Source organism: Cryptomeria japonica, chromosome 9 (assembly GCF_030272615.1).
Source record: "Cryptomeria japonica chromosome 9, Sugi_1.0, whole genome shotgun sequence".
Taxonomy (NCBI): Eukaryota; Viridiplantae; Streptophyta; class Pinopsida; order Cupressales; family Cupressaceae; genus Cryptomeria; species Cryptomeria japonica.
The window spans coordinates 212,463,725-212,481,837 of record NC_081413.1 but is presented as its reverse complement, the minus strand read 5'-3'; the positions used below and the strand labels follow the sequence as shown (position 1 = coordinate 212,481,837).

At 37.1% G+C, this 18,113-nt stretch overlaps 1 protein-coding gene across 1 annotated transcript; it reads left to right on the top strand.

Annotated features, from left to right (window-relative positions):
- Positions 1-16,140: 16,140 nt before the first annotated feature.
- Positions 16,141-17,748, top strand: LOC131044530 (glutathione S-transferase F10). Its single transcript, XM_057977877.2, has 3 exons — positions 16,141-16,516; positions 16,596-16,644; positions 16,722-17,748. The coding sequence occupies exons 1-3, from the start codon at positions 16,367-16,369 to the stop codon at positions 17,168-17,170; spliced, it is 648 nt and encodes a 215-aa protein (XP_057833860.2). The 5' UTR covers positions 16,141-16,366; the 3' UTR covers positions 17,171-17,748.
- The last annotated feature ends 365 nt before the right edge of the window (positions 17,749-18,113 follow it).

The following is an 18,113-nucleotide window of genomic DNA, read 5'->3' as shown; positions in this document are numbered from 1 at the left end:
GCAATATGCAAGACCAAAGAATTGGGTGTGAACCACTTAGTGTTGTGGCTACTAAGTTTGAATGCAAATCTCCTCTAGTGGTGCAAGCATCTCTTGATATCAATAGTCCTGAGAGTGGTTCCTGCGAAGAATCTATTGAGTGTATCACCAACCCTCTTGAGAACTCTCATAGCCTTACCATTTCATCCACTCATTCCATTTCCACTCCACTTCCAGACTTGGATCAATAAGAATTACAAAAGCCCTTACTCATTGGGGATCAAAAATCAAGCTTTGAAAAGAAAAATCTAAAAGTCAATAATAAAGAAAAGTCCTTTAGTCTAAATCAAAATCAAAAGCTATTGGACTCTACAAAAATCAAAGTCAAGGATAAAAATCCTATGAAAGAAAAGGAACAAAAGTTGATCTCCCCTAATATCAAAATAACTGGGGGCAAAAGTTCTACAATTTTAAGTCATAAAGCATACTTGTTGATCCTAAGTCTCCATCATGCTATCCTACTTTCACTTCTTTTCACAATCATAAGCCTTCATAACTCATACACTTGTTCCATACATCCTTTTCCTTCTGGCGATACATCATGGACCTTTAATGGAGCTTCCTCGAAGGACTTTGTTGTCAAGGATGCCCAAACTTCTTCAGGTGACACGCATATGGGCCTGTGTAGTCCACACACTAGTAATTCTATTGCAGTTCCTTCATTAAGGAAGATAGACACTCAAGCTACACATCATTCAGTCAAGGAACAATGCAGTTACAATCACAAAGTCAAGCCTCGCACATTTGAGGCAGGTGATTTGGTTCTCAGAGAAAACCCCAAAAATCAGCAAGACAGAGAGAAGAAGGGCAAGTTCGAACCAAATTGGCTTGGTCCTTACATCATTACAGCAGCATATGGATCTGGGGCATATCAGCTCTCAACTAGAGAAGGTGAACCTTTGGAGGATCCTATCAACAGCATGCACCTTTGCAGGTTCTACACATAGCTCTTTGGAATATCCTAATTCAAAAAATACAAAAAATCAAAAATTTCAAAAAATACAAAAAAAATCAAAAAATTCAAAAATACAAAAAAAAATTTATAAAACAAAAAAAATTGTTACTTGGTGAAAACCTGGCAAACAGGCACCTTGTGACACAAAAAACATTGAAAAATCAAAAAAAGTAAAGAGAAATAATTTCGTCCAATGGTGAAAACCACTTCGGTGGCGCCCTCGACAAGTACCATGGTGAAAACTGGGTCACCAGTGGCATGTGTAGAGACATTACTCCTCCCTCCTTTAGGATTCACTTTCATCCTTTCACTTTGCACACACTCACAACCTATTTGTTCATAATAAACTTACCCATTCCCATCATGGCTTGTTATTGATCTACCCAAGATTGGTTAGCCATTCATAATAAATCTCCCTTTTCACCTCCCTTTCCATCCATAATAAATCAGATCCTATCTATGGCTAAGGAAAATCCTACGTCTAGTGATGGGTGTGGAACTGAGAGCATCACATGTTTTGAGGAGTACAGTTTCTTCCAACTTCCTTCAGTCTATCCGCTCACAATCCGCAATAAAGCAGCATCTTGCATCGCCAATCCGCAATAAAGTTTCATCTTCTCCGCAATAAAGTATTAGTTTCATGGATTCAGTCAGTTTCAGATGAGACATAGCAGCAACAATAGGCTTCAACAAATCAAATCTTTCAACAGACTCAGACAACATTATGGTTCAGTGCTATCTATCTTTTTTGTGAAAGTAAACATTGTGACCACAATCAAATAAGACTTATACAAGTGACAAGAGACACTAAACTTGAGGACTACAGTGGATGTTGGTGTCGAGTCTTGGTTTTCTTTTGATTTTATCTTTTGGTGACATGTCTTTTAGCTTTTCTAGGATGTCTATGACTAGAGATTTTATCTCCAGGATGTCTTTGACTAGAAAGGCGAGGATGGGGTATCGTCACCTATTTGTATTTGTTGTCTATGGATTGTCTCTTAGTAATGCTATGACTTGTCCAAGGATATGAGGACACTGCGAGTCTAGTGTGAACTGGGGCATTCCTTGTTTGTGACTTTCTTATCTCCATGCAAATGGGTACAATGACTTTCTGGGTTGAACATATGCCTCGATTGTCATTACCTACTTGCCATAATAAAGCTCAATGATGATAACGCACAAGAAGCTCTTTCACTTTCATATCTTCTATCTTCCATCCCCCTTTCTTGATTGACCTCCATAGTCCTTCTTGAGTCCATGTAGCCTACTATCACATGATTGAGTATAATGACACGCCAAAAATATTTGCATTTCATGTAGTTTGCATCTGCATTACCACATATAAGCATTCCATACATACATATGGATATCACAATTGCACCACATCCTACACACAACACATATTAGCAATCTTACATTTTCATCATGAAAATAGTTATTTGCATTATCATATTCATCTGCATTACATACATTCACATTTGCATGATGCATACACATATAAAACATAAAAGAAAAAAAATAAATATTGCATTGCATCATATACATATTTGCATCCATATCATAAGCATCACATAAGAACATCTCATCACATAGGTACACATGCATATAGTTGCCGCAAAGATGGATCATCTCATATATATATATATATTAAGTGTCATGATACAATGATGTCAAAATCATATGGCTACAATCACCCGAAGGTGTCTACATCATCATACAAAAATGGTACAATATTGATACATAGGGAGCCATCTACGGCTATGATGAATTCCCTCCCTCAAAGCCGGTTGGCCTCAATGGAGTCTGAACCCTAGAAGGACCCACCCCAAGATCATCTCTCTTGGCCCCTGTGTCGTCTACAACCACCCCTCGTGTCACCCTATTCGGACAGAGGAACCCACTAATAACTCCTGTCAACACTGTTGGTAGTGCTAATCCTGTCCATGTCATGGTATCCCATGCCACATGTCCCACCCTCATCTCTAGTCCTGGATCCTAGAACACTCATCTAAGGGCATCCCTATCTCCATCTCGATCGTACGGAATCAGCTCCCCATCGATCGGTATCCGTAGAATCCTGTATACATCCTCCAAGGTGACTGTCATCTCACCCATCGGTAAATGAAAACTACAAATCTCTCAACCAGCGCAGTCAACAAACCCATATTCGCCCGAAACTCAAGCACATACAGAATGTATCTCAGACCCATAACATCAATGGCGGCCCTGTCCTCGAATTTCAACTCTGGTCATAACCTCTGAGTCAATGGGAATATCTCCTGTGACTCCAGCATAGGTAGATCCTCCTACAGTCAAGCAAAGCAATCATGTCAGTCAAAGTGACACTCACTGTTCATCACAAAGTGTTGCTTCTATCCTAGTGACACTCACTGTTCATCACAAAGTGTTGCTTCTATCCTAGTGGTACTCTCGTTCATCACAAAGTACTACGTGTTTGGCACTCCTTGTTCATCACAAAGTGTTGCTCACATTTGCACTCACTATTCATCATAAAGTGCTGCTCATATTTTAGTACTCCATGTTCATCACAAAGTACTATATCTTGGTACTCATTGTTCATCACAAAGTGCCTTGATCTATCCTATCCTAGGGCCTCTGCTTGAGTGAATCCTCTTGAGTAGTTTCCTAATTGGCAACATATGTTCTATCATAGAATTGTCAATCCTAGCCCTATTTGTTATCCTAGTCTTCCCTAGAGGACCTACTTGAGTGTATCCTCTCAGCAGCTTATCCAATTGATAGCGTATGTTCATCACAGAACTGCCGATTTGACCTGGAAGACAAAAATTTACATTTTTGGACACAAACGTGCTTTTCTGACATAAACGTGCATTTATTACATTGCCTAGTATGCATTAATGACAACAATAAATGCATCAAAGTACAAGGAGGTTTTGTGGTACTTACTGGCTCTCCTGCCTCTGCTGGCCTCAGAAATCGACGAAAACAATCGAATCTGTGAGCCATTGCCATCGCTGCTGACTGCTGCTGCTCTATTCTCTCTCTGCACTCTGATCTCTTGGATCTGTGGATGACAATGAGGATGTATTCCCCTCGTGGTCTATTTTATAGACTGCCCTAGCCCTTGCCCTAGCCCTTGTTTCTCGAGTCAGTCTTCTTTATCTTGTGACTCTGTCACTCCATCCGATCAGTCCATTCTAGCCTTTCTTTCTGATCGAGAGATTGTCTACGATCTTTCTAGACATTTTCATCCAATCTCTTGAGGGGACATATCATTCCCATCTTGGGGCAACTCTGTATCAGTTCATCTTATCTTCTTTGAAACAACGCGACAAGCCGCATTTGTCTCAAAGAGGGGCAAAATGTAGACACCCAAAATTGTCCAGTCTAGTTAAATAAATATTTTATTTATTTAATTATCTAAGCTTAATTCTTCTATTAATTAAATAAATCTTTATTTATTTAATTAATTCATTTATCCTCTTCTAGCCTTATTTCTCATTTAAATAAATACATTTATTTATTTAAATTATCATTTTTCTAAATTAAATAAATATCTTATTTATTTAATTGATCTCACTCCTATTAATTAAATGAATCTTTATTTATTTAATTAATTCATTAACCTTTTCTACCCATGACACATGTCATTCATCTCTTAATTCATACACTACCTACCCCTTTCATTATTTTACCTACCCTCTAATCATAGCCGACCTCCTTTTACACCTCTCAATCTTATCCCTCCATTTCATATAGTGTCTTCTATATAAGAGGATACTTCCTTCATTATCAACCCTAATCAATCATCCTAATGACTTGACTACTTGATCAATTGACTAGTTGGCATATGCGATCCTACTTGCAACCACATTTTGTTCTTTGTTGAGCTCTTGTGCACATAAAATCTGAGAGCAAATATATCAAGCAAGATCAATGGAGATAGGAATAATGGAGATCCAAACCCTATTGGACATGTGATGGTATAATCTTTGTAATTTCATTTGATTTGTATTGTCTTAGGTAATCTTCCTATGTTATGGTGGATCTTTGTTGTTGTTAGGCTAGGGTTTTGTGGTTGAATTCATTTAGTCTTTCAATCTTGTTGTTATCCATTTTCACCATATACGGTACCCTTCAAATATTTAAGCACTCTTTTCACGACATCCCAATGCAGCTTGCTCGGATTTGCCATAAACTAACTTAATACTCCCACTGCTTAGGCAATGTCTGGTCTTGTACTGACCATTGCGTACATGAGGCTGCCAACAACACTAGCATAAGGTACCCGCTTCATGTCTTCAATCTCATCCGAAGACTTTGGACTATCATTAATTGACAACTTCGTTCCCTATAAAACTGGAACTACTTGCTTCTTGCAATCAGTCATATTGAACTGCTCAAGAATATTGGTAATATATTTTCTTTGGCTGAGCCAAAGTTTCCTACTAGCCCTATCTCTCCTAATTTCCATCCCCAGAATAAATTTAGCTGCCCCCAAATCTTTCATCTCAAATTTCAAGGACAACTGTGATTTTAAATCTAAGACCATTCCTTTATTATTGCCTATAAACAACATATCATCTACATAAAGTGCAATAATAAGTATCTGATCATCTTCAATTTTCTAGTACACATAATGATCTGATTTAGACCTCATAAAACTCAAAGATAAGACATATGAATCGTACTTCTGATACCACATTCTTGGTGATTGTTTCAAACCATAAAGAGACTTTTTAAGCTTACAAACCAAGAGTTCTTTACCTTTCTCCACAAAGTACTCCGGTTGGGACATATATATTTCCTCTTCAAGATCACCATGTAGAAACATTATTTTCACATCCATCTGCTCAATTTCAAAATCATGTGCTGCTGCAAGTGACAACAGAAATCTAATGGATGTTATCTTAGCTACAGGAGAAAAGATTTCTCCATACTCAATCCCTTATTTTTGAGAATACGCCTTTGCAACCAGTCTTGCCTTGTACTTGTCAATTCTTCCATCTGGACCATACTTCTTCTTAAATACCCACTTACAGCCCACAGGCTTTCTACCTTTAGGTAAGGGTACCAGAACCCAGGTTCAATTTTTCTCCAATGACTTCATTTCATCTTTCATGGCTTCCAACCAAGAATCTGAATCTGGCATCTTAATTGCTTCATTCATAGTTCTAGGCTCATCAACATCAATAAGAAAAGCATAGGCGCAATTAACATTCAACATTGAGTAATTAAACCTTTATGGTGAATAGTCGTACCTATTAGGTTGTCGTCTGTCTCGTGTGGATCTCCTTACTTCCTATGGTGAGTCTTCACAAGGTTCGACATGAGATTCATGATCATGTTCTTCTGAACTTGCAGAACCACTCGAGCTCTCCTCATCCTCAGGCATATTCGGATCCTCAGTCTCAAACACATTTGGGGTTTGTAATAAAGGGATTTCAACTGCTTCTTTTCCTTTTTCTACTTTCCCTGGTTGCGGATCTATAGACATAGATTTCATCTCATGAAAGATAATGTTCCTGCTGTACAACACCTTTTCTGTGAGAGGGTTCCAAAAAAAATTATCCCTTCACACCAATGTTGTAACCAATGAAGATGCATTTTACTGCTTTGTTATCCAATTTTGACCTTCTCACATCAGGTACATGAGCATGTGCCTCACAATCGAAGACACACAAATGTCTCAACGAGGGCTTCTTACTAGACCATGCTTCCATAGGCGTTTTATCGACTAATGTTGTAGTGGGAGAACGATTCAACAAGTACCATGATGTAGCCACTACTTCAGCCTAGAACTTTTGTTCCAGACCAGCATGGCTCAACATGCTTCTTGCTCTTTCCATCAAAGATTGATTCAACCTTTCAGCTACTCCATTTTGTTGCGGAGTATAAGGCGTAGTCTTATGCCTCTTAATTCCATGATCTACACAAATTTTATCAAAATCTGCATTGCAAAACTCACCACTGTTATTTGTTCTTAAACATTTAATCTTTCTCCCAATCTGATTTTCTACAAGGCTTTTAAATTCCTTAAACTGACTGAACACTTCTGATTTACTCTTCAAAAAATAAATGAATTCTCTTTTTGAATAATCATCTATGAACGACACATAATATCTTGATTTGGAAAAAGAAGGAACATCCACAGGACCAAATACATCAGAGTGAACATAGTCCAGCAAACTAGAAGACTTTTGAGGACTAGAATAAAACTGAACGCGGCTTTGCTTTCCATATATGAAATGTTCACAAAAATCAAACTCAAGATTATAGTCAATTAGCCCCTCAACCAGGTTTTTATTCTTCAAGGTTTTTAAACCTTTCTCACCAATATGGCCAAGTCTATAATGCCAGAGCATTGTTTTCTCTGTTGGAAGTTTAACTTCCATTGAATTCACATCATGTGTTGCCATAGCAGCTTGATTGGACTTTACCGAGACACTATTACAGCACACGAGTTTGGCATCTAACCTATACAATGTTCCAATGCATTCACCCTTAGCTAAAACAATAGAACCCCTGGTCATCTTACAACCATCATGCACAAAAGTTACCTGAACTCCAACATCATTAAGTTTGCTGACCGAGAGTAAGTTCTGAGCCAGACCAGGTATATGAAGTACGCCATCAATTCCCTTTACTCTACCATCGGGGAACTGAATTTTGACTCTTCCCCTTCCAATGATCTCCAATGTGGAATCACTTGCTAGAAACACCTTTCCTCCATTTTATGGTTCATACTTTGAGAACCACTCTTTATGAGATGTATGTGGAATGATGCTCTCGAATCGACTAGCCATACATCATCAGATACAGGCACTGCCAAGGCTGCTACAAAGGCATCAACGTCACTTTGAGAAGATTCAGTGTCAAAAGTACATTTCTTCTTCTTCTTTTTCTCCTCTTTGCAATCCTTCTGGATATAGCCTTTCTGACCGAAATTCCAACACTTTGCCTTGGACTTCTTTCCAGGAGTAGAGGATCTCTCCTGTGACTTTGACTTCATTTCCTTTTTCTTGCTTTTGTCCTTAGATCTGCCTCAAACAATGAGAAACTCTTTAGCTGCCTTAAAGGATTTCCTTCGCATCTCTTCTGACAGAAGTGCAACAACTACTTCATCCATTTTAAATTTGGTAGTAGTACTTCTGATGGCCATCACAAGGTGATCCCACGAATCAGGCAAAGAACTCAGCAACAACATACAACACTCTTCTTCACTAATGGACACACAAACAGAAGTTAACTGCACAATCACCATATTGAACGCATTTAGATGATCTACCATGGACGTTCCTCCATCCATCTTCAAAGAGTACAACTTCTTTCTCAGAAAGAGCTTGTTTACCAAGGATTTGCCCTGATAAATGTCTCCCAACTTCTTCCACAAAGAATGTGCGGTTTTCTCTTCATGGACATTCAACAAAATAGAGTCTGCAAGGCTCAATCTTATCAGCCCTCTGGCCTTTCGATCTGCTAGATCCCAATCTTCCTGCTTCACGCCTGGAGGCTTGTTGCCAGACACAGCGATCCATAGATCTCGGTCAACCTACATGTCTTCAACTTTAAGTTTCCACAACTCAAAGTTTGTGCCATTAAAATTTTCAATGTCTATTCTCCCTAACGTGTCAGCCATCTCAATTTCTAGATACAACCGATAACCACTTAGCAAACTCCCACTGAAAACAAATTGACATAATAAACCAACCCTACCCAACAAGGATAACAACAACTGGCCAGGCTCTAATACCACTTGTAAGGAAAGCTACAGTGCGGAAATGCTCTCCTAATGCCAATTCGCAGAGGATGTAAGCAACAATATCTATCTACTTCATAAATTGCAGAATCTTGAGATGACTTAAACAGAAGAATAGAGAACATATAAAAAACATGCACATATACATAGAGATTTTTACCGTAGGAAACCCTTTCGAGAAAAAACCCACACACCAAAAAGACAAGCATCTCCCTTGTATTACAGTAAACAAAGTTACATACAATTGACAATGAACTTTTTGCACAGGCTCTGATTGTATTACAATCAACCCGAATTATTATCACACTCATTTCCTAATGAAACTTGTAACAGTTTATACACACTGCAATCTGTTATGAAACCTGGTATTTTAACTGTCACTACACAAAAAATGGTTACTGACAGCCTTCTCACTCGTCCATCCATCTGGCGGTCATCAAACTATGTACGGACACCACCATATGATGGATGCTACACCGTGGTCATCATACACCATTGGAATCACCGTACGGGTCAGCATTGGCAACTATCGGAACCACCATACGGGTCAGGATTGGAAACTACCATAACCACCGTACGGGTCAGGATTGACAACTACCATAACCACCGTACGCATCAGGATTGGCAACTATCAGAACCAATGTACGAGTTAGCATTAGCAACTATTGAAATCATGGAATCACAATACACGTCAGCATTGGCAACTACCGTATGGGTTAACTCAATATGTACAAGGCAACAACCGTATGCTATGTAGGAGACAACAACCGTATGGTACGTACGGGTCCGTACGTACTCCAACAAAAGTAAGGAGGGTAAGCAAAAGCATTTTGAAAAATAAATTACCACCATGAAAAAATGATTTTCAATAGTTACCGCGGGTTTCTGCATACTCTATGAATAGTTTTGAAGATTGCCTAAACACAGTGGAGAAATTTGAAAAGACCATCTAAAGACTCTGGAGCAATTTGCCAAGTTAGATTGTCTAAAGACTCTCTAGCCACCAACGACGATATAAACCCCAGAATGGAAGGAATCCCTAACCAAGTAGAATACATGCAACATATTTCTCCCTCCTCTTTTCATCGCGTCTTTTCTTTGCCCTATTCGCGGATTCTAAAACGTTTTATTGCTCTTTCCAAAAACATTTCAAAATCATTTTACATACCCATCTGATGATCATGTTGGAAACTTGCATACCATCGTTCACCGTGAACTAGCATACTGCCATTCGTTGTGAAAAGCTACTTGGTGTATACCCTGTAGCAGGCCTGGAATTTGACAGGCAAAATGGTCGTTTTTCACTTTTGAACTGTATTTGACAGCTTAAAAAATTAGTAGAACGTATGCATTGACATGCTATTTTTTTCTAAAACCATATAGATGACACTTCATATTATAAATAAACCATAAAAAAATATAGTAGGTAATATATATATTAGTTTAGAATGTTTACTATAAAAATACAAATTTATTTTGAATATTTTGAAATGGAAGGATTTAAAATATGGAAGGATGTAGTTGTTTCTAATTTTATAATATTTTAATATAATTTTTTAGAATAATTCTATTTTTTCATATGAATTTAGAAACTTGTCATAATTGAAATGATAGAATATATTGATAAAATATTTTAATATGAATTTTTACAATATATTCTATTTTTTATATATGAATTTAGAAACTTAATCAATTTAATTTTTTAAACATATTTAATAAGATTGTTATAGAAACTTGTCATAATATATATAATTTTAAAATTTAAATGTTTATTATTACTAAATTAGTAATTATTAATTGATTATCATTTAATGTTAATATAAATATTAGTGTATTAATTTAGAAACTTATTTATTAAATTTAAGATTTTTGATATATTACCAATTTATCATTATTTTCTCATTATTTATCAATCTTCTACTTTAATATTTTTTGACAGTTAATATTTTTCTTAAAACGTCAAATGAAAGACATTGAAATGACTAAACTGCCATCAAAAATTCATATGACAGGTAAGGGTGGCCGTCAAATTCCAGACCTGCCCTGTAGTAACAAGTTACCTGTTGCAGGGAGAATACCGGCAAAGGTTGTCGAATCTGGCTTTACACCTGCCAGTTGCATTGCTTGAGGATTTCAAAAAAAAAAACTGTTCATAAGATCAATCTTGGACGTACATTGCCGCTGCAACAACGTCCACTTGAAAGTTTCTAATGCCATCTAAGAAAACCCATATTTTTTTGGCTGCGTATACTGCAATCTTTGTATGCCATGAGACCACGCTTAGCGTAGGCATCCAACGAGGAGTTCACGGGTCTGGTCTCTGCTGCGCATTTTTCCTGCATGTCCACGAGAGTTGTTGGAGGGACAATGTCCAAAATCTTCCATTTGTTGGCGGAGGCTAAGAAAATTGGAACAGTTTAAATCACACACATTAATTTGGGATACAAATATAAAACGTCTTCGTCTTCTTCTGTATCGAATGTAGGGTTCATATTCTACAACAATAGTGCGTTATGAGATCACATTACTTTAGAGGCATTTGGTCAAACAGTTCGCTTGCGTAGTCTATGCTTCCACAATTTGCAAAAATGTCTACCAAAGCATTTCGAACTATAGCATGTCCTTTCGTTATGCTTGATGGATGCCCGGGTACTATCCCAAAACTCCTATTTGATCACAGGTGAGGAAGATTCTGTTCAAAACGCTCTCATCTTTGTAGAGAAAGCTCCTACTCCTAAACCAACATAAATTTGCAGCATTCAACTCCACTCATGGCCTCCGTGTTGGGTTTAAAATGTAGTGACATGAATAAGAAAATGCTAGATGATTATATCAAGGCATCAGGTCACAATATCAATTGGAGAAAGTCAGCGGTGATCTTTCTAAATGTCCAACCTGGGCTGCGAGTGGATATTGCACATATCGAAGATTTGAAAGTTGCAAACTTTTCGGGTAGATTTTGTGGCATGCCTTTATTTGCTGGTATAAATAAAAAATGTTATTGGGAGAATCTTATTAATAGCCGTAAGAAAATATGGAAATGTGGAAAGGAAAATGGCTTACTTCTGTAGGCAGAATCTTAATGTTGAAGGTGGTTCTCTCTGCCATTCCAGTTTGCTCAATGTTTTGTATGAGAATTTCAAAGGCAGTTGAGGATATATTGGTTTAGATTATGCGGAGGTTCTTTTGGAATGGGTTGAGTGATACTCAAAAATTTCCTCAATTATCTTGGGAAAGGATATGCAAACCTAAGGCAGCTAGAGGTGCAGGCCTAAAACAACTCAATATTATGAATTTGGCCATGGGCCAGCCAAGTTGGTTTAGAATATGTATGTACCAAAGGCAATCAAAAGTGCGTTAAAATTCTTAGGACGAAATATCTAGATTCTGATGAACCCATTCAGATCCTCAATACAAGAGATCCCCCTAGGGGTTTGGCAAATTGGAATTATATTCTAGATTGTCGGGAGATTAGGAATGGGCAAAGTGCCTCCTTTTGGGAAGATTCCTGGGAAGGCACCCGACTCTTTGCAACAATCTTAGCCTAATAGATATCAGAAGGGAGACTTGCAGACTTTGGGGAAGGAAGTGCACAATTGTGGTGAAATCATAGAATGTCAGGGGATTCCAAAATGGCAATGGAAGTCCCTAAAGGGCATTAATAAGCAACAAGATTAGAAAGACTCTTTCAAAGATACTACAAAATAGATATTTTTCGATCTCAGACAGGGATGATGTGATTTGGTGGTGTGCCTTGCCAGATGGGGAAAACAAAGTTAAATTGAGCTATAAAATTAAAGAGGCAGTTTTGGATGATTTAGAATGGCTGAAAAATCTCTTATGGGAGAAGCATTGCTTACTTAAAGAAAGAGCATTCTCTTGGTTGGCTATTCAGAATCACATTTTGACTCAAGAAAGATTGGTGAAAATTGGTATTTCAAGCCCTGGCAGATGTTATCTTTGTAACAAGAGAGGAGTATGCAAACTATCTCCTTCTGACTTGCCCATAGACGAGATCATGTTGGAAGTTTTTTAATGTCCAAACTGAATCTTCAATGCCCAATTCCACATAGTATTATGTCTTGGTTTTCTATGTGGCTACGAAAGGTCAATAAAGGAAAACTTTTGATAGCCTGTGGTAGATTATCCCTTCTTTAGTGATTTGGGAGTTGTGGAAAGAGCGCAATATGAGAGTTTTTTAGATCAATCTATGTTCGGAGAATAACTTATCTGCAAAATGGAAACAACTATAGTAGAATTGGTGAATACGATGGCCAAGAACAAGTCTTTGAAAGAAAGTATGTTCATCGATTGGGACAATGGAATGACCAAGCTTTTCCAAGCCTTAAAACCTCCTCTCATTTTTGGTAATATGAATTCTAGCCTGGGTAGAAACCTGCAGGAAGATGTTAGATGGGAAGGCCCTGAGATGGGTTGGATAAAAGTCAGTTATGATGGGGTTTCCAAAGGAAACCCTGGTCCATGCGGAATAGGATGTGTAGCTAGGGATGCTTCTGGAGTCATACTTGCAGAGAGGTCCAAATACATTGCGATTACAACTAGCAATGTGGCAGAAATAAGAGCGACTGTAATGGGCCTGGAGATGGGAAAGGAAATTGGGGCCAGAATAATTCACCTGGAAGGTGACTCATTGATTTCCATTAATGCAATTCACCAAAATCGTGAGCCCCGAATTAGAAATTAGATTGATGGTTGGAGCGTATCAAGAAATAGATTGATCAGTTGGAGGACTTCAAAATCACTCATGTATCTATCGAGAGGGAAATGACATTGTTGATGGTCTTGCCAAGCTGGCAGCAGAATCACGAGAGGTTGTGCTATGGCCAGAGTAAGATGAGGTTGTCGTGTGGCTTCTTTGGTGGACACCACCAAAGCCTCTACGACCTACTTTAAAACTCGATAGTTAATGATATTTTTTTATGAAGCTAATTGGCATGTGGGAGGTTGGAAATATTGTACATTTATGACGACATGAAAAGTTGATTACCATGGTGAATCATCAAAGGAAAGAACAAAACCTTAATTGGCATTTGGCTTCGTGCAAGGTGAAGGTTACGACTTTCGCGGTGATGTAAAAGTTATGATGGAAATAGTTGGATATTTTCTATTTATATCCTCAACGATAAATTGTGACTCAAAGCTTTGTCTTATTTTGAAGCATAATTTTGGTGTAGAGATGGATACACCTATGCTTCTTGAGTCTACTAAGTGTCAGATGGCGTTCTTTGGAGCGGTGACCGATAAAAGGTTGATGGTAGTGCTAAAATCTGGTCACCCATTGGTACTCCATGCGGTGAAAGCTGATTTGGGTCCAGAATTTTGTATGGCAAGTACCATCGCTATTGGGTTAGTTCTGACATTTGTGCTATGTTCTTGGTAATGGTTCTGCATTTAGGGGTGTTGAAGGCAAAATTAAGCAGCTCTGCCAAATTCTGCTTAAGCATGCCTTCCTGGGTGAGATAGACAAAGTTCTTGATAATGTTGATAAGGATTTGAAAATCTGTTTTCCTCAATACTATTATCTAGTGAATAATGGTGGTGGGGTTGCGCAGAAGTTCCCAATCATGATGTCTTTGGAGCCAAAGCTACTAGAAACTCAGTGGGGAAGCATGACGCATAGTGTCTCATTTTTGCAATGGTTGACCCATGTAGTGGAGTTGTCCAAAAGAGGATTGGCTGTGGTCCTACATGAAGGAGGAAGGGTTGATTGTAGATGATGAAGATAATGTAGTGAAGGAGGAGGAAGTGTCTTTGCCAGCTGATGGAGAGGAGTCGATGGAGAATGACTTCCATGATGTTGAAGAGAATTCTAAGGGACCGACCCATCAGGCGTGCGTTTCAGAGTGCCCTATGACTGTACGAGCTCAATAGGTAGCCATGGTGAGGGCTAAAGAAGAGAAAGAGTAGCCGGGTGTATGCCTATCCACATTTTGGTATTAAATTGGATGATAAAGTATTAGATAGTTAGTAGGTGGTCGGATAGTTATAGGATTTAGTAGCTAGTAATGTTCTGCCTTGTTATATATAGCGGGCTTGGTTTATGGATATGAAATTTGTATATGGTGCTGATCAAAGATGTAAGACTATATATCAGCTATTATATTAGCAAACGGAAAAAAAAAAAAAAAAAAATATTTAAATAAAATTCAAAATAACTAACTAAATATAAAGGAAAACTTCAAAAAAATATTAAGTCGCTCAAAACAAATAAATACAAAATTAAATTGTCAAAAGGTCAAAGAGTTAAGGAAAACCTTAAACCAATCTAGGCTCATTAAGAAGATAAAATAAAATAGAATTTGAAGAATGTGTTATACATATGAAAAGTTTTATCATGGAATAAATAGTTTTTATGACTTGAATGTTTTATTTGTAGCAAATGTCAACAATGAATTTCTTTTATTAAATTCAATCACAATTGTAAGAATTTATAAAATTTACAAAGGTTGAAGAAATGTTGATGGTTCATATCATCTAAATGCTACAAATGTTTCATACAACTAAAATTCAATATATATGAAAAGTACATATAAAAATCACTAACATTTTATCTCAATGTATGTAAGATTTATGTGTTATTATAAATTTAGTATTAATAAGTAGTGGGTATATTAAAAACTTAAACATGAGACAAAGAATGAGATATTTAATAGGAATAAACATATTGATTAAAATTATCCACCAACTCTTATCATTAAATATCCTCCATCAATTTAACTTCACCCAACATAGAAATTAAAGAATGGATCCATATGTCCTTAGACTTGCAATAATTCATCTTAATTTGGAGATGAATATGCTAAGAGAAATGGAATTCATTTTCAACATGAATCTTTGTTAAAATAAATAGAGGACTTCTTTAGTTTGTTAAGGTTTGATAATTTATTTTAGTTAGAACATATATGATGTTAAACCATTATAGATATCTTAAATATTTGTATTTAAAAGCATTAGAGATATGAACAAATAAAACATTAAGAATTTTTTATTTTATTTATCAGATATTTCAATATATACATTTTAACTTTGATAATGAAAATACCATCTGATAATAAATTTATTTTATTTTGAAATGAAACTTTTAGGTTTTCCTTTATTCACTTACCAATAAATTTGTAAGAAATCAATTTGTCTTTTGAAAAATAAATACGTAACAAAATAACTAAACAATTCTCCAACTTAAAAAATAATGAATAAATATTTGAAAATAAAATAAAAAATCGTAAATAACTCCTTGATTGCCTTAAAGTGAAAAATAAAAATAAAAATAACTAACTAAATATAAAGAAAAACTTTAAGGAAAGAAAAGAAAAAAATCAAACTCACTCAAAACAAATAAATGCAAAATTAAATCTCATAATACAAAATGGAGGTTGAAGTTTTGTTTTAGCGACCATGAGAAATGCTTGACTGGACAGGATTCGTGAGCAGTTAATATTTTTTTCTCCCTGAACCTCTTACCAATAGCTGACACTGACAATTTTGCAGGCTCACCTTTTGCTGGTTTATACATCTACATCAAAGTTTGCCTAATTCGAGTTAAACAACACACTTCCCTCACTAGTCTCTGCTGAGAACCTGCTCTGTTCAGATCGCCAATTGCAATTGCAATGGCAACAATCCAATTGCACGGGAATCACCGATCGCTCTTCACCACCAATGTCATGGCTTGTTTTCATGATAAGGAGATCGATTATGAGTTCATCTCTGTGGATTTCTCAACAGGAGCTCACAAACAACCTCCTTTCCTCGCCCTTAATGTAAGCAAATTTACAGAAATCCACTTCCTTTCTCTGTTTCATATGTTCCCATTTCTCACCATTTGATCCGCTCATGCAGCCGTTTGGACAAGTGCCCGCCATTAAAGACAACGATTTCACATTATTCGGTATAAATCTAACTCTGATCTACTGTTTTGTCAAATTATGCAGTTTTAGGGTTTTATTTTGTTTATTTTTGGGGCAGAGTCGAGAGCCATCATAAAATACCTGGCGGAGAAATACGAGGGGCAGGGCAGCAATCTGATGGGGAAAACCTTGAGCGAGCGGGCGGTGGTGGAGCAGTGGTGTCAAGTTGAATCGCAGACATTCAGTCCGCCCTGCTCCCCCATTATTGTGCAGATCGTGTACGCCCCCATGTTTGGGGGAAAGACGGACCAGGCCATTTTGGACACAAATGTGGAGAAGCTGGGCAAAGTGTTGGATGTTTATGAAGAGAGGCTGTCCAAGAGCAAGTATCTGGCCGGGGATTTCTTCAGCGTTGCAGATCTTTCACATCTTTCGCAGATAAATTGTCTGGTGAATGTGGCCGACAAGGGAGATCTCATTACCTCTCGCACTAATGTGAATGCGTGGTGGGAACGTATTTCCTCTCGCCCTGCCTGGAAAAAGGTGTTGGACGAAATCAAATCTTAATTTACCCTCTGCACTGCAGGTCTCAGAGCTGCCATGAGCGCAATTTTAAATAAATAATTGAATAAATCTTAGTTAATAAAATTGGACAATTGATTTTTAATCTAAATTTTCTCTACCGAGAAATGACTGTCTTTATAAGAAAAGAGTAGCCTGGAAAACTGTGAAACAGATTTTTTTCAAAGAATCTTTCCACTACATCACTGATTTGGTTTTTCTGAGCAAGTAAATTGACGTTTTTGTGTATCTTATAGTTTTATGTAGTTTCAAAGGTGTGATTGTGGAAGTTGCTTAAGTGCAGCTGGTGTTGGATGTTCAGCAAGAGTATATTTTCTATTTTGTATTTAGAATGATTCTTAAAGTTGTGAGGTTATTTTCAAGAACAGTTTTATGTGTGGATAGTCTTAGTTGTGTAAGACAAGTTTCCTTTCTCATGTGTCATGTAAGGAAACTTCCAGTTTGCATGGCATGGAAGGATTTAGTTTCTTTCCCGAGTCATGTAAGGAATGTTTCTCTTAAGATGTGTTGTGTGAGGAAAGTTTCACTTATCTTGCATAGTTGATGTTTTCATCAAGAATGCAATACATGTAAGATCGTTGTAGCAACTAGTATGAGATTCTTCTGAGATTGGAAGATTCGAGAAGCGATTTCTCAAAGGAAAGTTTGCTCTTGAAGAATAATAGAAGATTCAACATTTGCACGGTTTTCTCTCCATTGGGGTTTCCTGGGTATATCAGTGTTATCTGTGTTTATGTGTTTGGTTTCTTTTGAATTTGCTTCCACTGTTCATTTAGTTAAATAATCCAGAGTATTAATTGTTACAAATTAGATGGTTTATTTTCTGTGATGTTTGTCGAGCAATTAATTGTTGCTGGGCTATAGAAATTAACAATCTCGAAATCAAATTTTGGTGTTATCCTCTCAATAAGGAAGGGAGTCATAAAAG

Coding starts and splice junctions, on each gene's coding strand:
- LOC131044530 (XM_057977877.2), top strand. CDS start 16,367: ATGGCAACAATCCAATTGCACGGGAATCACCGATCGCTCTTCACCACC. Junction 16,517..16,595: donor CTCCTTTCCTCGCCCTTAAT/GTAAGCAAATTT, acceptor CCGCTCATGCAG/CCGTTTGGACAAGTGCCCGC. Junction 16,645..16,721: donor CAACGATTTCACATTATTCG/GTATAAATCTAA, acceptor TTTTTGGGGCAG/AGTCGAGAGCCATCATAAAA.